The sequence below is a fragment of the Pelophylax lessonae genome, assembly GCF_965119305.1.
Source record: "Pelophylax lessonae genome assembly, chromosome: 1".
NCBI lineage: Eukaryota > Metazoa > Chordata > Amphibia > Anura > Ranidae > Pelophylax > Pelophylax lessonae.
In genome coordinates, this window is record NC_138768.1 from 507,884,527 (window position 1) to 507,910,869 (window position 26,343).

The 26,343-nt window shown below is 44.4% G+C and overlaps 1 protein-coding gene across 1 annotated transcript in view; it reads right to left on the reverse strand.

The window, feature by feature from the left end:
• The window catches only part of FKBP8 (FKBP prolyl isomerase 8), a 283,682-nt gene that overhangs the window by 150,553 nt on the left and 106,786 nt on the right, over positions 1–26,343 (reverse strand). The window contains exon 3 of the mRNA XM_082257659.1: positions 254–342. Coding sequence (XP_082113785.1) covers positions 254–342 — 89 coding nt within the window. The remainder of the gene's footprint in view (positions 1–253; positions 343–26,343) is intronic.

Sequence of the window (26,343 nt, forward strand, 5' to 3'; positions counted from 1 at the left end):
CGGCAACATTCAAGTCAGGAAAAGCTAAGAAAGTAGTAAAATAAAGGATAAGGGCACTTATTCTTTAAGACTATTGGGACTCATCAAATAATTTTGTGACCTTTAAAAATACAAGCAGTCAGTCAGCCAGGACCTTATGTAGTTATATGTTTACTACAATGTATTAAACAACTAACTAATCAATGATTGTGTGAGAAACCCATGATGGCATAAAGTAGGAGATATATATATTAAAGTGTAAGGGCTAACTCACCTTCCTTGCTTCCCATAGCAATATTTAGCATCTGCCTCAATTAACGCAGTCTCTCCAAGCTCCATGAGCTGAACACACAGATCCATGCTCTAAAAAAAAATAAAAAAAATAAAAAATGGACAATTGCATGTTTTTTTTTTTTTTTGGGAAGGGGAGTAATCAGATCAGAAGCAACGCAGGAAAATAAAAATGTGTTTTAATTGGATAATATTAGGCCAATAAATATGCCGACCATTTTCTAACACATTACACTGCATACCTCTACAAATAAGCTTATGTTGTCAGGAACAGTCTATGAGCAAAAAAGGAGTTCAATTTTAAGTCCAACTCCAGAAATGAAAAAAAAAAAAAAAAGTACACGCTAAATGCTCATTATGTCTAGGAGTGCTTGAGTAAGATACAAATACATACCTTTTATTTCCCTCCAGCACTGATCAGTCCTCTGCAACTTGTTTTACTCACACTCCAGCCCTAATTTATTTGAGTAATTTAATTAAAAAAAGAGTGAAAGTCCTATATTTTATATAGATGCGCTAAACACAGTGATATATTTCAAGCATTTCTTTCTTTTAATTTTGATGAATATGGCTTACAACTAGTGAAAACCCAAAAATCAGTATCTCAAAAAATATGATTATTACATAAGACCAATAAAAAAAAAAAAAGGATTTTTATTACAGAAATATTGGCTTACTGAAAAGTATTCCCATGTACAATATAGTATGCAGTCATTATTATTCCTTTTGTATGAATTACTGTAACAATTCAGCGTAGCATGGAGGCAATCAGCCTGTGGCACTGCTGAGGTATTATGGAAGCCCACATTGCTTTGATAGCGGCCTTCAGCTAATTTGCATTGTTAAGTTGGACGTCTCATCTTCCTTTTGACAATACCCCACAGATTCTCTATGGGGTTTAGGTCAAGAGAATTTGCTGGCCAATCAAGCACAGTGATAGCATGATCAATAAAACCAGGTATTGGTACTTTTGGCAGTGTGGGGAGGTGCCAAGTCCTGCTGGAAAATGAAATCAGCATCTCCATAAAGCTGGTAAGCAAAGGGAAGCATAAAGTGCTCTAGAAATTCCTGGTAGAGGGATACGCTGACTTTGGACTTGATGAAACATAGTGGACCAACGCCAGCAGATGACATGGCTCCCTAAATCAGACTGTTGAAACTTCACACTGGACCTCATGAAACTTGGATTCTGTGCCTCTCCACTCTCCAAACCCTGGGACCTTGATTTCCAAATGAAATGTAAATTTTCCATAGTCCGTGATGATTTGGGGGAGCCATGTCATCTGCTGGTGTTGGTTCACTGTGTTTTATCAAGTCCAAGTCAGCGCAGCCCTCTACCAAGAAATTCTAGAGCACTTCATGCTTCCCTCTGCTGACCAGCTTTATGGAGATGCAGATTTCATTTTCCAGCAGGACTTGGCACCTGCAGTCACTGCCAAAAGTACAAATACCTGGTTTTATGATCACAGTATCACTGTGGTTGATTGGCCAGCAAACCCGCCTGACCTAAACCCCATAGAGAACCTGTGGGAGATAGTCAAGAGGAAGATGAGACACAATGGACCCAAAAATGCAGACTAGCTAAAAAGGGGTCGTAAAGGCAGGTGTTTTTTTTTTTTTAACTTAATGCATTCTATGCTAAAAATACCTTCTGTGTGCGGCAGCCCCGCTCAGCCCCCCTAATACTTGCCTGAGCCCATTTTTATCCAGCGATGTTGCAGGAGTGCCTCCCCAGGACTCCACTCCTCATTGACCAAGACAGCAGCGCGGCATAATTGGCTCCCACTGCTGTCAATCAAAGTCAGTCACCCAATCGGGAGAAAGAGGGGGCAGGGCCGGGTTGCGTCTCCATGTCAATGGACACAGGGAGCTGTGACTCAGTTCTGGTGCGTTCACAGCAAACTACTTGCTGTGAGGAGAACTCAATGGGCAGGAGAGGCAAGAAGCACAGAAAAGGGACCCGAGAAGAGGAGAATCGGGTCCAGTCTGTGTAAATACAATTGCATAGAGCAGGTAAGCATGTTTGTTATTTTTTTTTTTTTTAAACGAGACCTTAAAATTGTTTGAAGGCTGCTATCAAAGCAACTTGGGCTTCCATAACACCTCAGCAGTGCCACAGTCTGATTGCCTCCATGCCATGCCACATCGATGCAGTAATTCATGCAAAAGAAGCCCCGACCAAGTATTGATTGCATACCATTCAGGAAAGCCAACATTTCTGTATTAAAAATCCTTATTAGTCTTATGAAATATTCTAATTTTCTGAGATACTGAATTTTGGGTTTTCACTAGCTGTAAGCCATAACCATCAAATTTAAAAGAAAGAAATGCTTGTGTGTAACGCATCTATATAAAATATGTGAGTTTCACTTTTTGAATTGAATTACTGAAATAAAATTAACGATTTGATATTGTAAATTTTTTTAGATGCACCTGTGTATGTATGTATATATATATATATATATATATATATATATATATATATTGTGACAGGAAGTCAGGTAAATCTGTGGATGTAGTCACAGACAGGAGATACATTTCCACCTGGTTTAGAAAATTCACCAATTACTATAGGGTGTCGGCTGAAAAGGTAGCCAGGACAGCTTAAGGAAGTTGAAAGGCCTTCAGCTGTTCGGAATGAGGAAGTTAAGGCCTCTATAATTTGTCCAAAGGAAGTCTAAGGATTGCTGCCTCCTGACGCTGTGTGGAGCTGGGGAGAGGAGGACAGTCAGATGTGTACCTCCCGACGCTGTGTGAGCATGGGAGAAGACCTCCTGAAGCGATGTGCGCTGAGGAGGGTCAAAAGTGTGAAGACTTCTCAAGGTGAGAAAATTAACTATTTCTATGTGGAAGAAATAAATAAACTGTTTGCTATGTGAAGAGACAAGCAAGGGGACATGTTCAATGTGAAGAGGAAAAGGGACATGTTCAATGGACATTTGTTGTGTGAAGAAAAAACATGGACTATTGAGTGTCTGCTGTAGGATCAGCAAAGTTTGCCCAACAGTAGGTTGGAGACAGACTCCGTAGGTAGGTTACTGTATGTGAGAAGGTAGCCGCCCACAGTGGCAAGGATTTATTTTGTGTTTTATTTTATTTTGGATGTTTTTGAGGTGATAGGATCTTCTCACTGTCTGGTTCTAGGTAAAGATTCTCTCTTCGTTCGGTCAGTTGTGGAGATGCGGGTCTCACAACGTCGCTGAGGACATATGGCGCCGAGGACGTTGTGAGACCGGCATCTCCACGACTGACCGAACGAAGAGAGAATCCTTACCTAGAACCAGACAGTGAGAAGATCCTATCACCTGGTAAAAAGGGGGTTATCCCCTCCCCCCTTCCATAGGAGTCGCATAAAGACCACGGTGCAATAAGGCTTGCTACCCCTGCAGGGGTACATACCTCCGGTGAGTGCGGGAGCAATTGGAGCGGTGCACCTGTGTGTTTTTGCCCATCACCCACATCACCCCCAAAAAACACTGCAAGCACCTTATTCTCACCTGAATAACTACTGGCGATCAACTATTTCATATTTTATATTGTTTTTTTTTCACGGACTCACCCAGCAATTTAATAGACTGTTGATTTATTTTTGGTTTACCCACTGCACGAGCACTATTTAAGACTGTGTTTATTTATAAATGTGAATGCACTTTATCTATATTTTAAGCTTATGTTATATTAAGTGTGATTTTACATTCATATTTATATTTGCATTTTTTGAGACCAGCAGACACCAGATTTATGCACTTTGCACCAAACCACTTTAGAGACACCCTCATTAATATATAAATTTTGATATTACTTTTACACTGGTATTTTATCAATTTGCACCCCTGCATCTTAAACCAACCATATTTATTGAGACCATTTGTAATTAGGCAGCGCCACTTTACCTCACCTTACCCATATAGCTATGATTCTTTACCATTGGGTTATGCGCTATCTACGGGAGAAGACTAGGCAGTGAAAAAATTAATTGACGCGCCTATAGGGGCTGTCCTCCTCGGCATAACCCCGCACACACTGTGCGCTCAAATTAGTTTTGTAGCAATCAGTGAAAAGAAGACACAAACCATCCCCATAATAGAGGGGCGGGTGCTGCGTCTGTCAATGGACTTCAGAGAAAAGGAGTTTATGGTAAGTTCTTACAAAAATCCAGTTTTCTCTATCGTCCATTGACAGACGCAGCAGCTATGCTTCTTTACTATTGGGACGTCCCAAAGCAGTATAGGCATGAGGGGTGGGAAGAAACGCAACAGTTAACCTTATTTCCAAGGCTAAAAACGTAGCCGACTTGGTAACGAAAAAACTCAACCAGTAACAGGAGCTTACCAATGAAAGAAAAAAAATCAAACCCTTAAAGAGAAAAGTCTCTTTAAACTGCAGCCTGCAAAACCTTGCAGCCAAAGGAGGCATCCGAAGATGCCAATAAAATCTACCTTGTAGAATTTTGTAAAAGTATGCACGAACTACCAAGTCGCCACTTTACACACTTGAGTAACAGATGCCTGATGGTGAAAAGCCCAAGAGGCACTCCGCGCTCTAGCAGAATGCACTTTCACAGGGAAAGGAGGAACCTGACCCTTCAACGAATAGGCCTGAACAACCATCTGCCATATCCATATGGATATGGTCGCAGCAGACGCAGTCAAACCCTTACGAGATCCTTCAGTAAGGCCAAAAAGAGAATCCACTTTTAAAAAGGACTGAGTTACCGTCAGATAAACCCTCAGCGCTCTAACCACATCCAGTGAATGCAAGTCAATTTCCTTGGGATGCTTAGGAAGAAAAGACGGATTATGGCGGAGAACTACCTTATCTCTGTGGACGACCAAATAAGGCGAACGACAAGAAAGCGCAGCCAACTCACTCTGTGGGCAGAAGTAATAGCCACCAAAATGGCAACCTTCGGAGATAACAAAGGCAACGATATGTCCCTAATGTTCTCAAAAGGAGGCTTTTGAAAGACAAAAGCAAATTCAGATTCCACTGAGGCAAAGGGGATCTTCTAGGAGGAGTCAGATGAAGCACTCCTTAAATAAAAAGGTGCGGATCAAGGAATTAGCAGCCAATGGGCGTTGGAAGTGGATAGCTAAGGCCGACACCTGGCCCTTGATCGTGCCCAAGGCCAACCGTTGCTCAACTCCTTTCTGCAAGAAAGTCAAGACCCTCGCAATCGAAAACAAGCGAGGGTGCAATTCTTGCGATTCACACCAGGAAATATACATCCTCCATGTACGATGCTAAATCTTTCTGGAAGTTGCTTTCCTAGCCCTCAACAGGATAGGGATCACAGACTCAGAGAGAGACCTCTGTCTCGCAACACCTGGCCTTCAACAGCCATGCCGTTAAAGCCAGCGACCCTAAAGCAAGATGGAAGATCAGCCCTTGAGACAGCAGGTCCTCCCTTAGAGGCAGCCACCAAGGAGGCTCGGTAACCATCTTTACAAGGTCTGCGTACCAAGACCAACGAGGCCAGTCTGGGGCCACCAGAATCACTGGAACATTTTCCACCGCCATCCTGGGGAGAAACCTCAACAACAGCTGTATCAGAGGGAAGGCATAAATCATCTGATACTGATTCCAAGGAGCTACCAATGGGTCTGTGGCATCGGCTAGAGGATCTCGTGCCCTAGCCACGAACCTTTGCGCCTTTTTGTTCAGACAAGACGTAAACAGGTCGACCTCCAGGGTGCCCCACCGGACACACAGGAGATGAAATACCTTTGGATGCAGGGACCATTCCCCTACTCCTAAAAGTAATCCACCTGCCAGTTCTTCACGCTTAGAATGTGAACTGCGGAGAAAGCCGGAACATGTTCCTTGGCCCAAGTCAGAACCTCAGCCACCTCCTGGGCCGCCGGGCACTCTTTGTGCTCCCTTGGCGATTGATGTAGGCCACAGCCCTAGCATTGTCCGATTTAATCCGAACCAGGGAACCTTGTAGCCGATTCGTCCAGTGAAGCAGGCAAAGATTGATTACTCTGAGTTCCAGAACATTTATCGGTAAAGAGGACTCTGGGCACAGAGATTGTCCAGCACTCCACCTCAGCCCAGCATCCGTTGTGACCACCATCCACAACAGCAGTAGAAAGGACTTGCCCTGGCTCAGGGCGGGCGACAGAAGCCACCAAGAGAGCATTGACCTAGTGAGTCAGCTCAAACATATTCTGTCTAAGGACTGCGGATCCTTGTTCCACTTGACAAGAATCCCCTTCTGCAGAGGCCTGGAATTAAATTGAGCAAATGGGATTGAGCCAATGGGACTGCCTTGAGCCATCAGCTCCAAGGCTCTCATGCAAGTTCGCAGAGATGAAAGATCGTTGTCCATCAGCAACCTGTTCTCTCCCTGCAAGTTTGTCCCCGGGAAGAAAGACCCTCACCAGAGCGGAGTCCAAAGTCAGTCCCAGGTAATTCAGTCGCACCGACTGGGTCAATCAACTTTTTGAAGTTGATTGGCCACCGGAACTCCTGGAAAGTCTGAACCGTGATTGACAGGTCGCCCAACAAGGCTGAGTGAGAGTTTGCTCTCAACAGGAGATCGTCCAGATATCCCAATACCGCAATCCCTTTTCTGCGTAGCAAAGCCAGCACCGGGGCCAAAACTTTCGTGAAGACTCTGGCAGCGGCGGCTAGACCAAAGGGTAATGCCACAAATTAAAAGTGCTCCCCCGCTACTGCAAAACGGAGATACCTCTGATGTCCCCCGTATATAGGGATGTGTAGATACGCATCTTTGATATCAATGGAGGCTAGCAAGACCCCTTGATTCAAAGAGGCTACCACTGACTGAATGGATTCCATTCAAAACTTCTGCACCCGCACAAAGCGGTTCAGTGACTTAAGGTCCAAAATTGCACCTTACCCTCCTTTCTGGGCACTGTGAACAAGTTTGAATAGAAACCGTTTGTGACGGAAGTGTAGGTAAGACAGAACGCACATGGAGAGCAGGAGTGCCAACAAAGCCTTTTATTGAACGGTAGCGGGTATGTTCACAAAGAAAGGGCCAAACAAAGGTGCCCGGGGTCAGACCCAACGTGGGTAGGACAGAGTTGCAGATAAACGGGTTAGTCCATAACAAGGGGCTCCCAATAGAATGGGCAAAGTCCTGGCCAGCGAGGGATTGGGTCACACACAGATCAGGGCAAACAATGAGGTGACAAAGTTCAGGCAGAGTTCTGGTAGGCCCAGTGTTAATCCACTCACCAGCAGGCAGATACAGGATGAATCCAAAATCCAGGTTGTAGGAAGGGACAGGGTAAATCCAAAATTCAGGTTGTAGGAAGGTTTGAAGAGGCCCACAGGAACCAATAGGGGATTCTGTGTTCTCTGGCCGCAGCTCAGAGCCACACAGTCTTCCAAACAGCAGAGATGAACTACACACAGGAGAGACTCTCACTCAGCTAAATATATTAGGACTTGTGTCCCAGCAGGTGGGACAGGCAACTCCCAGCCTGGCGTCCAGTTGCCCCAGCAACCAGCCCCGCCCCCCTCTATTTGAGCCCACACAAGGAATGTGTTCATTGTCCACAGTGAGCATGAAGGCGGAGAAGCAGACATTCAGGCACCTTGCTGGGGAGGGGAGAGGGACAGCACAGTGGGGGGGGCAGGCAAAGGAGTGAGCAGCCAGGGGGGAGAAAAGAATCCCATGCTGGGGAAGATAGTAAAGTACTGGGGGTGCAGAAGAGAGGAAAAGAAGGGGGGGGAAGTAGAATCCGTGACAACCCCTCCCCCTTTTATTTTACAAGTGCCGACAGGGGGACCTCGGCAGGTCTCCTTGGAGGCACTTGTGGTAATAGGCTCACCTACTGAAGGTCCTGCTGCCGGGTATGGTGGGACAAGGGGATAAACACTGTAGACTCCCTGAGGAGGATTGGGCGCCATGGTGGTCAGCCAGTCACTGGGAGGTTGGGGTAGAGGTCCTTCCGCTGGGGCCAACTCTGGGTAGTTGACTGGGCGACTGTGGCTGGCGGATGTGGTGCGACGGTTCTGAGGGCAGCTGGCCTGAAGATGCCCAGGTTGGTTACACCTATAGCACCGGAATTTGCTCAATGTGGGGTCAGAGTCTAGTTCCTGTTTAAATTTCTCACGGTCCCAGGTCAGGGTGGTATTCTGGTCAGGGTTGGTAACACTCACCGGATCCAGGGCAGAAGGGGAGTCCCGTTGGGTTTTCTTGGCAGGCAGGCCGTGGCTGGCTTGGCTCCTGGTCACAGCTCTGACGTATTGGCACTGTAGCTCTCCTAAATCATTTCCAAGCAGAATGTCCGCAGGTAGTCCAGCCATGATTCCAATTTGGCAGCGCTTTTCCCCAAACCCATAGTCAAGGCGAACCGACGCCTTGGGGATGTGTTTCGTAGTACCACCTGCCATTTCAATAAAGAACCCGGGGCCTGGCTTGATGGCTTCTGGTTTTACCACGCGGGGATCAGCAATGGTGAGGAAGGCCCCAGTGTCCCGAAATCCCGTAGTTCTCTCTCCATCAATCAGGACCTCCTGCAGGTGGCGCTGCCTCTGCTCTGGGTAGGATGGGACAAGGGGATGAACACCGTAGACTCCCCGAGGAGGATTGGCAACAGTGGGGGTCAGCCAGTCACTGGGAGGTGGGGGTAGTGGTTCTTCCTCTGGGGTCAACTTTAGGTAGTTGACTGGGCGACTGTGGCTGGCAGACATGGTGCGACGGTACTGAGGGCAGCTGGCCTGAAGATGCCCGGGCTGGTTGCACCCATAGCACCGGCGGTCCAGAAATGGCCCAGAAGTACGAGGTCGGTAGGAAGGGGCTGTGGATGGTGTTGGGGCGACAGGGCGCTGGAGGAGTGGCAGGGGGTTGCTGGGAAGTGGTCTGCCTGTGTTCTGGGCTTTGGGCGGCTCGACTACCAGTCTCTTCCAATGGGGTTTAATGGCAAGGGCCTCGTCTGCCAGTGCAGCAGCCCGCTCAAGGGTGCCAGGGTCCCTCTCCTTCACCCACTCCCGCACCTCTGCTGGGCATTTGGCAAAGAATTGTTCCTTTAGAAAGGCCTGGACAACTTGTTCAATAGTAAAGGCCTGCTCCCCCTCCAGCCAGCGTCTGCAGGCCTGCGAGATTTTGTGCGCATACATCTTGAAGGAAGGCTCAGAATGACAGGAGAGGTCCCGGAATTTGATCCGGTGGGTTTCTGAAGTTACCGCGTAGTGTTCTAGTATAGTCTGTTTGATCCTACTGTAATCTCGATTCCACTGTGCGTTCATTGTCCGGTAGGCAGCAGCCGCACCCCCTTCCAGCAGGCCCACTAGGTGGCGTACCCAGTCTCCACGGGGCACCTCCAGCAGCTGACATAAGTGTTCGAAGTCCTGGAAGAACCCTTCCACATCCCCTGTAGCTTCACAAAATGGCTTGAAGTCTTTACGAGTCACCCTTGGCCGATCAGGCCCACCGACTCGTGGGCTGGGGAGAGGGTCATATCCCCTGAGGCCTCTCATGGTTTCTCGCTCATGAGCCCTTCGGATAGCCTCCCGCTTGTCATCCAAGGTGGCCCCGGGCCCCAGGATAGCCATCTCCTCTTCGTACCATGTGATCCAAGCGCTCCTGGGACTTGAGACGGCGGATGCACTCTGTTCATTCTCTGACGGCGGAGCATTCAAGCTTTCAGTTCTCTGAAGGCCGGCTTCCTCAATGGCGGTGACCAGCTCTTCTTTGGACAGGCCCCTGTAGGTAAGGCTTAACTCCTGAGCCTTTTCTTGCAAACTTGCCACAGTCCAATTTCTGTACTCCCCACCCCGCATTGGGTCCAGTGTGAGGGGGCTGCTCTCCATCCTCTTCAGCGTTCTGATCCCGCCGCTGCCAACCAGTGTGACGGAAGTGTAGGTAAGACAGAACGCACATGGAGAGCAGGAGTGCCAACAAAGCCTTTTATTGAACGGTAGCGGGTATGTTCACAAAGAAAGGGCCAAACAAAGGTGCCCGGGGTCAGACCCAACGTGGGTAGGACAGAGTTGCAGATAAACGGGTTAGTCCATAACAAGGGGCTCCCAATAGAATGGGCAAAGTCCTGGCCAGCGAGGGATTGGGTCACACACAGATCAGGGCAAACAATGAGGTGACAAAGTTCAGGCAGAGTTCTGGTAGGCCCAGTGTTAATCCACTCACCAGCAGGCAGATACAGGATGAATCCAAAATCCAGGTTGTAGGAAGGGACAGGGTAAATCCAAAATTCAGGTTGTAGGAAGGTTTGAAGAGGCCCACAGGAACCAATAGGGGATTCTGTGTTCTCTGGCCGCAGCTCAGAGCCACACAGTCTTCCAAACAGCAGAGATGAACTACACACAGGAGAGACTCTCACTCAGCTAAATATATTAGGACTTGTGTCCCAGCAGGTGGGACAGGCAACTCCCAGCCTGGCGTCCAGTTGCCCCAGCAACCAGCCCCGCCCCCCTCTATTTGAGCCCACACAAGGAATGTGTTCATTGTCCACAGTGAGCATGAAGGCGGAGAAGCAGACATTCAGGCACCTTGCTGGGGAGGGGAGAGGGACAGCACAGTGGGGGGGGCAGGCAAAGGAGTGAGCAGCCAGGGGGGAGAAAAGAATCCCATGCTGGGGAAGATAGTAAAGTACTGGGGGTGCAGAAGAGAGGAAAAGAAGGGGGGGGAAGTAGAATCCGTGACACCGTTCCTGCTGAGGAACCGGCATAATCACTCCTTGTGTAATTAGATCCTGCACTGCCTCCCTGAGATCACACAAGCGATCTGGAGACTAGGGATGAACGATATTCGATGTTCACATCGACATCGTCCGGTGAGCCTGGGCGATAGTCACATCGCCGGAACATGCGATAGAAGTCAGTGTGGATTGGAAGGCAGAGAAGTGTGTACTATCACACACAGCGCTGCCTACGGGAAGGGGGAGGGGGCACATGGGACATCTGCAGTCCGGTGTCCCACTCGCAGCGATTATCCTCCTGTAACAGCAGACACCTCTCTCCCCACTGGCAGCCCACACATCTCACTGAGAATCCCCCTCCCCCTGCACATGTTCGGATGTATGAGGAGCCCGGGAGGAGGGAGATTTCACTGCCAGAGCAACGCTGATGATCTGAGGTCTGTGTATAGCTATAGATACAGTGGAGGGTGGGCACAGTAACCAGGAAGGGGGGAAAGGCAAGTAGCACACATGATGGAGTGATGGGGGGGGGGGGCGCAAGAGGATATGTATTGGGAGGTGCTTTGGGAGGAGAGAGAGTACTTCTGCTAGTGGGGTCCTCTCCCCTTCCAAAGCACCCCCCAATACATATCCTTTTAACCCCCTCTCCACCAAATCAAAAGATGCCGCATCCCTCTCTGCCCTCCTCCCACGGCGTCACTCTCTGCCCTCCTCCCACGGCGTGCCCACATTCACAACATTCATCACTACTAAAAATGCGCGACGAAGAGGATCTGCCGCAAAAAAATAATTGCAATATATATCGTTGGGAAAAAAATATTGCAATGTGATTTTTTTTCAATATCGTGCAGCCCTACTGGAGATAGACAAAGATTTGCGGGAAAGAATCTGTCTGCTGGGCGAGATCGACATTCGATCTTGTACCCTGAACGAATCAGTTTGTGAACCTATTTGTCCTGAATCAGATGTCCAGGGTTCCAGAAAATAGCGCAGACGTCCCCCCCACCGCAGAATCGGGTGAGGGCGCCCCTTCATGTAGAAGAGGATTTTTCCGCCAAACCGGACTGGCTAGTCTTGGGCTTACCCCACCAAGCCTTTTTGTTTCCTCCAGAGACTCTGAACGGTTTACCTTTTTCTTGCGCCCCCAAGGCACAAAAAAAACACCTATGAGCTGTGAACGAAGGCCCCCTGCCTACTGTGGGACGCCTTGCCTTTTGAGGATTGGGGAGAATAGTACTCATACCCCCCGTTAATCCTTTGATTAACTCATCCAAGGAGTCTCCAAACAGATGCTCACCCCCAAAAAAAAGGGGAGATCTGTTAAGGTCTTCTTAGAGGCCTGGTCCGCCGACCAGCTCTTCAGCCACACCATGCGGCATATGGCAATCCCTACCGCTGACACTCTGGCAACCAGAGGGGCCACATCCAAATCCGCATCACACAGGAACACCAGGGCCTGGGCCATCTGGTCCGTGGGCTCAAACAGGGTCAGGGGAACTATGTCAGTGTTCCAAGTTACTCCCAAGTACTTTAACCCATTCCGTTTCCGCCTGTGAAACCAGGATGCAAAGATTGGATTTAGTACCGAGACCACTAAAAGATGTAGGTGGCGGAAAAGGGATTCCACCAGCTTGTCCATCGTGGCCGTAAACGCCGGGAAATCTTCCACGGGCACCACAGTAATTTGTTTAACCTGAAAACAGGGTGATCCACCCTAGGTGGCACCGTCCAGCGGTTTGGGACCGAGTCAGCAAAGAGATAACAGCGTTTACCACTAGCACATGCTTAATGCCCCGCCATTGCTCATTCACAATATTGTGAAAATCCTTGGGACGAGGGAACACCTGAAAAACTACTTGGGCTCATTAATCATTGTTAATGTTTCTCATTATACATTGTTAATGTTTCTCTTACTAAATGAATCAGTGCTTCCACCATAGCGTGTTCCCGCGCTGCAGTCGAGGACGACATATCCTCTTCACCATCCGACTTCAAGGACAGGGATCCCTCGAGGAGGGAGTTGTCGGTGAATTAGAGGACAGAGAAGGCAGTGGCCGTTTTTGGCTAGTGACTTGTTTCACAAAATCCACCTTTGATGCCAGATTTCCCAATGCTGCAGAAAGAGACATGAGAGACTGTGATTCGGATACACCGGCAGTCACACTGAGGGGGTCTGGCAGAGAATTTACTGCTTGGGACTCCATTTTGCAATCTATACAAAAAAAGGTGTACTGCCCCTATAAATCGCGATCGCTGTCCGCACCGTTATATTGCGCTGTAACCGGAGTCACCCTTAAATAGCAGCAGGTAGCAGAGTGTGCGCGAGAAATGCCCAAAAAGACCCCTATACTGTACAACCTCATGGTGTATTCAGCAGCTCTATAGCATGGAGATGAAACGTCTCACAGGAAGTGACCTGGAAGCACAAGAGGCCAAACTGCCTGTGTAGCTCCAGGCTACAACAAAATGGTGCCAATGCAAAAGCATAGGAAGCTCAGGGAAATTGGCCGCTGTACCTTACACACAGACAGCCAATGCCCACACTTAGATGGCAGCCGTAATCGCTGCCATACGGTCAAGACCCAGGCATGACGCCACCTCAGGGATCAGGGACACACATGCAATTAGTGCCCGCATATGGAAAAGGTGTTCAAACCACACATGTGAGGCACCACCGCGATCGTTGCAAGAGCAATTCCATCACAAGACCTCCTCTGTAAATAAACAGGTAACCATTAAAACATTTTAAAGCGTCGCCTATGGAGATTTTTAAGTACCCTAGTTTGTCGCAAATCCACGAGTATGAGCAATTTTAAATCATGACATATTAGGTACCTATTTACTCGGCGTAATGTCATCTTTCACATTTTACAAAAAATTGGGCTACTTCATGGTTTTGTTTTTGTTTAATTCATGAAAGTGTATTTTTTCCCAAAAAATTGCATTTGAAAGACCGCTGTGCAAATACCGTGTGACACAAAATAATTCAACAATTGACATTTTATTCTCTAGGGTCTCTGCTAAGAAAATATTAATAAGGATTGGGGGTTCTAAGTATTGTCAGCAAAAGGCTTAGGCTCCAAGGGGTTAATGCCCATAGTTTCACCAGGCAAATTATATATGAAGAAAGGATCAGAAATGAAGAGAAAAAGAAATATGGGAGCTACCCAGCTGTTTTTATAGGCACAAGGTCCTGCGCTGTCACTCTCCTCATTGCTTCACTATTTGATGAGTAATATGGAACAACTATGCACACGGGATGTTGAAAACGATATGCTTGTTATAGATCAGTAACTCAAAGAAATACTTATTACAGATGAGTGACTCACTCACTAAAGAAATACAATAATGGAATTGGGCCTCATCCAAAAAAGATAAATACAGGGTGAGAACCCTGGTATCCTACAATGACGGACTATAACTGCCACAGAGAGGAGCCATGCTAAGTAAAACAATTAAATAGGCTAAATGATAAATACAACTCTGTGCAATATACATTTGTTACTAATATTTATTACTAATACTATGTACTATATTGTTCTAGGTAATCCAAAAATCAGTTATATGTCTGGGTCCTGAAGAAGCCAATTTAGTAGTGAAACGTTGACCGTACAGATATCATCACATCACACTACTGTATGAATTGTATCGATCCAACTATATACAGTAGATAAAAAAAGTCTACACACCCCTGTTAAAATTTCAGGCTTCTGTGATGTAAAATAAAAAAAAGACAAATCATTTGAGAACTTTTTCCACCTTTCATGTGACCTATAAACTGTACAACATAATTGAAAAACAAACTGAAATCTTTTAGGAGGGGGTTGCTTAAGTGTGCACAATAATGAGGTTACTTAGGTGTGCTCTTATAACTGGGGATGTAGCTGTGTTCACAATTACGCAATCACAATCAGACTCATGTTAAATAGAAGTGTACACCTGCCATCACTTAAAGTGTCTCTGATTAAGCCTAAATAAAGTTCAGCTGTTCTTGTAGGTCTTTCCTGACATTTTCTTAGCCGCATCCTACAACAAAAGCCATGATCCGCAGAGAGCTTTCAAAGCAATAGAGGGATCTCATTGTTAAAAGGTATCAGTCAGGAAAAAAGGTACAAAAGAATTTCCAAGGCATTAGATATACCACGAAACACAGTGAAGACGGTCATCTTCAAGTGGATAAAATATGGCACAACAGTGACATTACCAAGAACTGGACGTCCCTCCAAAATTGATTAAAAGACGAGAAGAAAAATGGTCAGGGAGGCTGCCAAGAGGCCTACAGCATCATTAAAGGAGCTGTAGGAATATCTGGCAAGTACTGGCTGTGTGATACATGTGACCACAATTTCCTGTATTATTCATGTCTGGGCTATGGGGTAGAGTGGCAAGATGGAAAAATGAAAAATATAGGCTATGTGGGACTTTAGGTGGGACACCAGCAGGTAATGCCCAGCGTCTCCACCCCTGTATCAGAAAAACTGAAAGTTGAAAGGATTAAAAGAGGTGCATGGAAGCCAGCCAGCCCCCAGTCTGATGTACTCACCCTCCAGTCTGCCACCAACCAAGTAGACCCGTCTCATGATATAAATAAAGAACAGGGGTTTAGTTGACACGCATTTGCAAACGCATGTGTAAGCTGCAGGGCCACTACACGGCACCCTGTGTTACCTGCAGCCCTAACACTTTCTATTTTAAGTGTCTCAACAATGGAAGCACATGGCTGCTAATGGATAGATGGAAGACAGGTTGAAGGGAGGCAGCCCAAACCTCCCCCAACCTGCTCCCATCTATGACTGGTCTAATATATCAAAAATCTAATAGCGATGTAGCGATGGTACAAACTGAAAAGGAATAGCTGAGAAGCATACACCTCCATCCCCTTGGCAGATGCAGTATAAAACACAGATTGGGACTTTATATGAGTTATTGGCCTGTAAAGCACAGTGCCTCCATCCCTAATTTCATAAAATATTTGGGACTTTAAATGAGACACATGCAGGTCATGCTATTGGTCTCCATTCCTGTATATGAAAAACTGAGGTCAAATCATCAGCATAGACAACAATGTTGTGCATTTCTGAAGTGCAGCTAGATAGACCAACCCAGAAAAGACACAACAAACTTCAAAGTTGTGTATTTTAAAAGTGCAATAAGCTAGGGCTATATAATATAAATAGGAAGACACAAACCGTCTTCATTGTTAAGTATTCAGATGCATAGCCAAATGTAAAGACCGAAAAGACACAAAAAAACATCCATTTTGTGTATTTCTGATGTGTAGCAAGATCAGCAATAAAACCAATTTAAACACAGAAGGGACACGAACTCTCGTGCTGTGTATTGCTGATTTCTGACAAGGTACCGTCATATAACAAAAATTAACAGAAAAGATACAAACTCCAAAGTTTGTGCATTTCTGATAAGCAACAAGGTATAGTTATATGTCAAAAAGACACTAGACTTCCATGTCGTGCATTTCTGATTGTCATCAAGGTACAGACATAACAAGGTACAGACATAACAGAAGATACCAACAACGTCAATGTTGTGCGTATCCAATTAGCAACAAGGTATAGTCATATAGGGCAAATACACTGCTAATGTCAATGCTGCACATATCTGATTAGCAACAGGGTACAATCATAAGATCAACAAAAAAAAAAAAAAAAAGTGGCTAACAAAACTTAAATGCTGTGCATTTTTATTTATTTTTTTTACAAAATGTTACTTCTAAAATTTTAAAAGTTGTGCATCTTGATTAGCAGACATAACAGAAATGTCACTAGCCATCTTTAATTCTGTGCATTTCTGAATAGTAACATGGTATAGCCATGTAACAGAAATGTTGCTAACAAAAACGTAAATGTTTGTGCAACTTGATTAGTAACAATTTAGTCATAATAGAAATGTCACCAGCAACCTTTAAATGTTGCGCATTTCTGAATAATAACCTGGTACAGCCATGTAACAGAAATGTTACTAACACTAAAGTTGTGCACTTTGATTAGTACCAGTGTAGTCCTAACAGAAATGACACTAAGAATCCTTAGTGCATGTCTGACTTAGCAGCCGGGTACAGCCATGTAACCAACAGAAATGTTACTAACCACAATGTAATGCATTTCTAATGTACAGAAAAATAAGGTATAATAGAAAGACACCCCCAACTTTCAATGTGGTGTATTTCTAGTAAGCAAAAGAGTCCTATAGCCAAAATAAACAGAAAGGACACAAAATAAGTGTCAATTTTGTGGATTTCTGATGCTCAACAAAGCACAGTCAACTCAGAAAAGACAACCATAAAAGACAAATAAACTTACAAATTGTGAGTTACACACACTAAGATGCAGCCAGACCAGGCATAAAGTCAGAGTCATGGTGAATTCAGCTAAAAAAATAGCCAGCAGAGGGCAAGCTTTATGTAGGCATAGCTTGGACTCTAGATACTAAACTTTCCACCATCAGAGGAGAACCAGGGTAGTTTCAAATAATGGAAGTCTAAGGTGGGTGCATACACCACAGTAGTAGCTGTTAAGCCCCGTACACACGTACCGATTGTCGGCTGTAAATATTCGGTCGACGACCGATCGGCCGATTGTAGGCTTGTTAGTATGATGCTTCCGACAGCGCATTTTCAGCGGGAACAGAATCTGTCGTGCAAGCATTAAAATTTTTGTTGGCCAACACCAGAACGGCCGATTGTTCGCCAGTCAGTACAGATTTCGGCCAACAGACAGCAGATTTGCAAGACTGGGCATGCTCAGAAAAGAAAAAAGACAAGGAAAGTTAACCATCACATGACATCACTTCTGCAGTCGGCTGTTGTTGGCCGACAAAATTCGTGTGTAGTCTTTTGCACTTTTCAACAGACAAGACAGCCCTCGGACAAAAGACGGCCGATCGTTCGGCCGACGACCGGTACGTGTGTACGGGGCTTTACCCTACCATTGTATGAGGAGGTGTAGTTAGCCCACACACAGGTGGGAATCCAAGTCTCTTAGCATTTAAGGTCTTAACTAACACAGACCCGGAGATCAATTAAGTCAGCCTCAGGAAGAGGTGGACACAATCTTAGCCTGGGAGGCAATCAGACACGTGAAGGGCTTAACAAGCAAACATTAAATACAGGTTAATATATGTAGCTCTTGTATAGAGGTTTTGCACCCAAAAAACCATCAGAGTTGCAGAAAACAATGATTCTAGTTCATCAAGGGGTGGGCAGTAGCCCAAACCACCAGGGGTCCCAATTAACTCTTACACACCAACCAATCTAACAGCAGTGTAAGTCCTCCTTAGATTGGAGATTGTTAAGTTGTTACACATAGCATGTTTAAACATAGCAAGCAACTCCATAAGAAAAAGTTCCCCAAGGGTACCCCTTACTGTGTCTTCCCACCATAAGTGGAGAAATTTTAGGATGCAGGCTTTAAAGAGCCAGATTCATAGCAGCTGGCCTAATAGATTCAGATTATCTAGTGTGCATTGCTGACGAGGGAAAAATCTGTGGTATTACTCAAGGAATCTCCAGGTTCCTAAAAAAAAACCACCTTCGATTCCAATCGATTAACCCTTTAGGAATGTCTAACTTGTTCAGTGGCAGAAATAGCCTGTAAGACTCTGTGTCTAACAGGTGTCACTCCTTCACTAGATTTACCCTTATTGATGTGCAATAGGGTTTAAAGTGAGAGACTGGCAACTTAATGTTGCAATAACCACAGCATCTCCTGAATTAAAAAGGAAGCTGTGGACATTGGTCTAGCTGAAGCTTCTGGGTTACATGTTCCCAGGCCTAAGGGAAAAGATAGTAGTACCCTTATTAAGGAAGGGAGTACTATGACAAGCCCAAGAATCCACCTGGCTGCTATAAGGAATACTGCTGCTAAGCTCCTAAGGCAAAGGGAAGTACTCACAAGTGTTTTCCCCCTTTACCACAGCCACAGGGCTTGCTTTTCCATCCTCATGATCACATGAGGATGATAGCGGCAAAAAATCACCCCTTCGCAAGTTTCTGTCCAGACTGGGGAGCTGCAAAGTTAGGCTGCGTGCTTCACACTGCAGCAGCAGCATACACACCTTCTGTTATCCCACCTTATTTGAAAAGGGGGTTGGGGGGGGGGGGGGGGCGCTAGCAGACAGCCTTTCTCCTCTTCTGCTGTCCTAAGGCATTCTGACATTTTCTGAACTTACCTCAGAAAAAGCACTTACCTGGCCCCCGATTTGCTTTGACTGCAGTCAACTGTGCCATCTTTCCCTCCTCCATGAGGTGGGTCCAGATGGGGTTCTTAGTAGCTAAAGAGCCTGTTATTTTGCGCAGCTATGCGGGTCCGGCGTCTCCTCTTACACCCCTCCCAGGTCTCGTTGTGCGTGCTCAGCGTCTTCCCTATTCAGACGGGAAGTTCCGGTTTCAGACTGTGGCTTGGAGAGTACTGGGTCCTCCCCTCATCGCTGATGATGTTAGGGGGCTGGCCTTTTATAGTAAGGTGCCCACTGTTTGCAGGGGAGGAAAGGAGGAGACTCGAGCTGCTGAGTGGGGCAACAAGCGGAGGGACAACCACGCTGTGTCCGACTTGACTGTGCCAAAAGAGGCAACCTGTGAGAAGCCTAAAAGGCGTGCAGGTAAAGTGCGGCCCTCACCGGCATTCCTGAACCCTCCTCACAGGAGTACCATCGGACTCTCTAGGTCTTCTGGTCAGAGAAAAAAAACAAATGTTTCACTGTATGAGAATCAATACTGAGGGACAAGGGGAAGGGTGGGGCCTTTTAACAGCTGTGAACCAATTGTGTTTTTTCTGTAGGGTGGAGCCTCTCATCTCTCATGTGTTGCCATCCTGGAAGGTGAGAGGAGAAATGAAAGTTTTAGAATGACCCAGCCAGAACCCAAACCTGAATCCAATTGAAAATCTGTGGCGTTATCTGAAGAGGGCTGTGCACAGGAGATGCCCTCGCAATCTGAAAGATTTGGAGTGCTTTTGCAAAGAGGAGTGGGCAAATATTGCCAAGTCAAAATGTGCCATGCTGATAGACTCATACCCAAAAACCCAAAAACTGAGTGTTGAAGCACCTTTTGATTTTATTATAGCAAAGTATTAGTTTAAGGGTGTGCACACCACATTATGTTAGTATTTTTATATTTATTTTCTTTACCTAAAAGATTTCAGTTTGTTGTTCAACTGAGTTGTACAGTTTATACAGTGCCTTGCGAAAGTATTCGGCCCCCTTGAACTTTGCAACCTTTTGCCACATTTCAGGCTTCAAACATAAAGATATAAAACTAATTTTTTGTGAAGAATCAACAAGTGGGACACAATCATGAAGTGGAACGAAATTTATTGGATATTTCAAACTTTGTTAACAAATAAAAAACTGAAAAATTGGGCGTGCAAAATTATTCAGCCCCTTTACTTTCAGTGCAGCAAACTCTCTCCAGAAGTTCAGTGAGGCTCTCTGAATGATCCAATGTTGACCTAAATGACTAATGATGATAAATAGAATCCACCTGTGTGTAATCAAGTCTCCGTATAAATGCACCTGCACTGTGATAGTCTCAGAGGTCCGTTTAAAGCGCAGAGAGCATCATGAAGAACAAGGAACACACCAGGCAGGTCCTAGATACTGTTGTGGAGAAGTTTAAAGCCGGATTTGGATACAAAAAGATTTCCCAAGCTTTAAACATCCCAAGGAGCACTGTGCAAGCGATAATATTGAAACGGAAGGAATATCAGACCACTGCAAATCTACGAAGACCTGGCCGGCCCCATCTAAACTTTCAGCTCATACAAGAAGACTGATCAGAGATGCAGCCAAGAGGGCCATGATCACTCTCGAACTGCAAAGATCTAAAGCTGAGGTGGGAGACTCTGTCCATAGGACAACAATCAGTCATATACTGCACAAATCTGGCCTTTATGAAAGAGTGGCAAGAAGAAAGCCATTTCTTAAAGATATCCATAAAAAGTGTCGTTTTAAAGTTTGCCACGAGCCACCTGGGAGACACACCAAACCTGTGGAAGAAGGTGCTCTGGTCAGATGAAACCAAAATCAAACTTTTTAGCAACAATGCAAAACGTTATGTTTGGCATAAAAGCAACACAGCTCATCACCCTGAACACACCATCCCCACTGTCAAACATGGTGGTGGCAGCATCATGGTTTGGGCCGTCACTAACTACATCCGCGGTCCGCACTGCAGGCAGCCACGGATCTACAGGGTTCTGGCAAGCTTATTATATCGTCTTAACTGTAAGCGCATCTTTGAGTATCAGCAATAAAGGTTATAAGGATAATGCACTATTAGTCCCCCCTTGTTTATTTTTGGGAAATCACCTGTTAACACCTAGATGAAGTTTCACTTCCAAGGGACAACAGGGAGCCACAAGCTTGGGGGATGGTCATTACAATTGGGCTGAAAGATATCCAGAAGTTATCCAGACACCTTAACTTTTATGTCATCTGGTAAGAGCCTTATCTACTCTCAAACCGGCCACGAGGTGGGCAGAGCTGGGCTATCTATATCACTGCACGCATCTTTTCGTTTGGAGATATATTGCACCTTATTTTTCACTCGTCTGGTAAGGGGAATACCTGCACTTTAAACAAGCACCTTGAAACACCTTTCCCTCATTTGTTTTCATTGAAATCACTTGTTTGGTATTGGGATCTCTTCATTCAAGGACTTATGTGAACTGTTGCATATATGGACCTTTTATGAATTTTATGGACTTTTAGGTTTTAGATCTCATCCTATTTATTTATGATATTGGTGTCACTATTGTTTACATATATGTTTATAAGTTTCACAGAATTAGCGCACTACACATTTTAATCATGGTTTGAGCCTGCTTTTCTTCAGCAGGGACAGGGAAGATGGTTAAAATTGATGGGAAGATGGATGGAGCCAAATACAGGACCATTCTGGAAGAAAAGCTGATGGAGTCTGCAAAAGACCTGAGACTGGGGATTTGTCTTCCAACAAGACAATGATCCAAAACATAAAGCAAAATCTACAATGGAATGGTTCACAAATAAACATATCCAGGTGTTAGAATGGCCAAGTCAAAGTCCAGACCTGAATCCAATCGAGAATCTGTGGAAAGAACTGAAAATTGCTGTTCACAAACGCTCTCCATCCAACCTCACAGAGCACAAGCTGTTTTGCAAGGAGGAATGGGCAAAAATTTCAGTCTCTCGATGTGCAAAACTGATAGACATATACCCCAAGCGACTTACAGCTGAAATCACAGCAAAAGGTGGCGATACAAAGTTAACTTAAGGGGGCTGAATAATTTTGCACGCCCAATTTTTCAGTTTTTTATTTGTTAAAAAAGTTTGAAATATCCAATAAATTTCATTCCACTTCATGATTGTGTTCCACTTATTGTTGATTCTTCACAAAAAATTACAGTTTTATATCTTTATGTTTGAAGCCTGAAATGTGGCAAAAGGTTGCAAAGTTCAAGGGGGGCGAATACTTTCGCAAGGCACTGTAGGTCACATTAAAAGGTGGAAAAAGTTCTGAAATGATTTAGCTTGGTCTCTTTTTTTTTTCAATTACAGAAACCTGACATTTAGCAAGGTGTAGACTTTTTTTTATATATGCTATATATTGATTTTATATCTTGTATTTTTCTAATGCAATATTTGTTGGGGCAAACTTTTTTCAAGATATTTTAAATGTGTTCAAGAAAATTCTGTGATTTTACTTAGCATGTCTCCTATCTGTGGCCGTTGTAGTCCGTCATTGTAGGATACAGTGGTTCTCCCTTGGTATTTACCTAATATACAGTTAGATCCATATATATTTTGACACTGGCACAATTTTCATACATTTGGCACCGTATGCCACCAGAATAAAATTAAAACAAAACAATCCAAATTAATTTGAAGAGCAGACTTTCAATTTTAATTCAAGGTGTTGATCGTAAATATCAAATACAAATTTTAGGAAAAGCAACCATTTTTTTTTTTTTTTTTTTTTTACACAGTTTCCCCCCCCCCCCTCATTTTCAAGGGCTCAAATGCAATTGGACAAAGGAATACAATCATAAATAAAATGTTAATTGGTAAAAAAAAATTGAGAATCCTTTACTGGCAATGACTGCCTAAAGTCTGGAACTCATGGACATTAGAAACCAAGACTGGGTTTCCTCCTTTCTGATGCTTTGCCAGGCTCTAACTACAGCTGTCTTCAGCTCTTCTTTGTTTGTGGGTCTTCCTGCCTTCAACAAATAAAATGCATGCTCAATTGGGATGAGATCAGTTGATGGACTCGGCCATTGCAGAATATTCCACTTTTTCTTGAAAAGCTCCTGGGTTGTTTTTGCAGCGTGTTTTGCATCATCCCAGTTGAGCATGCATTTCACATCTGTACTGTGAAATGCCATCCAATCAAATTTGGCTGAATCTGGGCTGACAGTAGCTCTCTAAACACTGCTTAATTCAACTGGCTGCTTCGGTCACATCATCAATAAACACTAATAAACCAGTGCCACAAGAAGCCATGCATGGCCATGCCATCACACTGCCTCACCATGTTTTAGAGGCGACGTTGTGTGCTTTGGATCATGTGCTGTTCCAAGTCTTCTCCGCAATTTTTTCTTCCTGTCACTCTGGTACAGATTAATCTCAGTTTCATTCCTCCAAAGAAAGATTTTCCAGAACTGGTCTGGCTTTTTTAGATGTTTTTTTTTGGCAAAATCCAATCAGGCTTTTCTATTCTTCCGGCTTATGAATGGTTTGAACCTTGTGGCGAATCCTCTGTATTTGCTAATGTGAACTCTTCTCTTGATTGTAGACTTTGACAATGACACGCCCACCTCCTGGAGAGTGTCCTTCACTTGTCTGGATGTTGTGAATGGGTTTTTCTTTTCCATAGAGAGTATCCTGCGATCATCCACTACTGTTGTCTTCCATGGACGTCCAGGCCTTTTTATGTTGCTGAGTTCACCAGTGTGTTCTTCTTTCCTCAGAATGTACCAAACTGTTGATTTGGCCACTCCTAATGTTGCTGCTATCGCTCTGTTGGATTTGTTTAATTTTTGAAGCCTTACAATGGCCTGTTTCACTTTCATGGACAGCTCCTTCGAATGCATGATGTAGGTTCAACAGCAATAGATTACAAATGCAAATACCACACTTAGAATCAACTCCAGACATTTTAGCTGCTTAATTGATGAAGAAACAACGAAGGAGTAGCCCACACCCGGCCATGAAACAGGTTTTAATTCAATTGTCGAATTACTTTTGGTCCCTTGAAAAAGGGGGGATGGCTATTCTTAAGAGCTGTAATTCCTAAACCCTTCCCCTGATTTGGATGTACACAACCTCAAATTAAATCTGAGAGAGTGCACTTTCAGCCTATATTCACAATATAACTATAGCATGAATAGGTTTTGGTAAATATAAAAAAAAAAAAATTGTGCCTGTGTCCAAATATATATGGACCTAACTGTATTTGCCACTCACTAGATAGGAAAGCCATAATGCTTGCTCCAGTCCAGAGACTAACTGCATAGTATAGAGTAAAGGTAGAATCAAGCAATAGGGATTGGTAATAATAAAAAATGTTTAAGAGTTGACAGCCAATGAGTTTTGGGGGGTTTAGCACAAATCCCTCTTCATCGAGGCTTAAGATACATTGCATGAGTGGGATCTAGATAACATAACCTTGAAATTAATTTCTTTGTGATCAGTAGTTAGAAGCTTACTAGCCTAGCTAAGCATGGATATGGAAGCCATCCAAAGAAGAGGCACCTTAAAATGCATCCTCAGAAGCCTTCTGAAATGTCAAGCCATCCAAGATGTTGCAAAATATAATAACTTTCTTACATTTTTAGGGGGCAGTTATAGATCTGCATTTAAGTTCCCAAAACTGCCTACCTGTTAATGGGTAGCATATAACAGGAAGAGTAGAAATATCTCAAAGTGGACAGGACTAACTAAAATACTAAAATAATTGTAGGAACATAGATTTTGTGATTTGTTACAACTGTAGAAACAGGACCACTAAGTAATTGAACCACAGTTAGCCTAATGACAGACCATGTATCAGGTAGCACTGACCCATGGTTTCATGCAAAATGGGGTCATGGAAATAACATAGGTGCTTTATGCTCTTGAAGGTTCATTACAGGAATACCAAAGCACAGGATCCTGGGACAATCCTATACTCTGCCTAGTTGATCCTCTAACATTAAAGTGTTAAATTAGGTTGTTTATTACAAATAGATTTTTATTTATTTTTTAACAGGTGGACACGTATTGTAATTACAAAATCTAATTAGTATATTCAGTGTTGAACATCTGGATCATGCCAAACTACAACATATAAAGAGTGTTTACTTGTGTTAATATAGTCCTGCAAAATGTAAATGACTACATCATCCCTGCTTTTTATATATCAATGTGGTATGTGTTCGCCACAATCAGGGACAGCAAAACTTGGATAATTTATCCCCAACTGCAAGAATTTTTTTTCTTGCTTAAAGTGATATTAAAAAGGTAATTATTTTTAAAAACAACATGTCATACTTACCTGCTCTGCGCAATAGGTTTGCAAAGAGCAGCGACAATGCTCGTCTTCTTTGTGCCCCACTGGCTCTGCTGGCTTCTCCCCCTTGCTGAGTGCCCCCACTGCAAGCTGCTCGCCAATGGCCCCCGCTGCTGTCTAGCTGCTCTCCTGCACATGGCTGGATTGAGAACAGGCTCAGGTAAGGTAGCCGCTTGCAGATCAAGCATGTGGAGACATGGTATTTTAACTCTAGGCTCAGGTAAGTATAAGTGAGCACCAGGGCATCCACTGCAAAGCACAAAACGCAAACCCTTCCAGGGAATAGAGTTCGGCTTCATAATCCACTTGTAAAGTGGATCATCAAAAACAATGGAATAACATCCATTAGGTATGTTTCATCGATGCAGCCCTCCTCATATCGGGGAATATAGTGGACAACTGTAAAATAGCACACAGGAGGGCGCACACGCCTAGTGCATTACTGAAGGTTTCTTATACAAAAGATAACATACAGCCAAATGGATACTCACAAAAATAAATGTATACAGGAGTTGTATGACGACCTTAACCACTTTACCCCCAGCCCTATTTCGGACACTTTTTGTTCACAAGTTAAAACCAGTATTTTTTCCTAGAAAACTACTTAGAACCCCCAAACATTATATATATTTTTTTAGCAAAGACTCTGGAGAATAAAATGTCGGTCATTGCAAAATTTTTTGTCACGCGGCATTTGCGCAGCGGTCTTTAAAACGCCATTTTTTTGGAAAAAATTTGAAAAATCACATTTCACTAATTTTAAAAAATACTAAACAGTAAAGTTAGCCCATTTTTTTTGTATATTGTGAAAGAACATGTCACGCCGAGTAAATAGATACCAAACATGTTACGGTTTAAAATTGCGCCCCCCCGTGGGATGGCGACAAACTACGG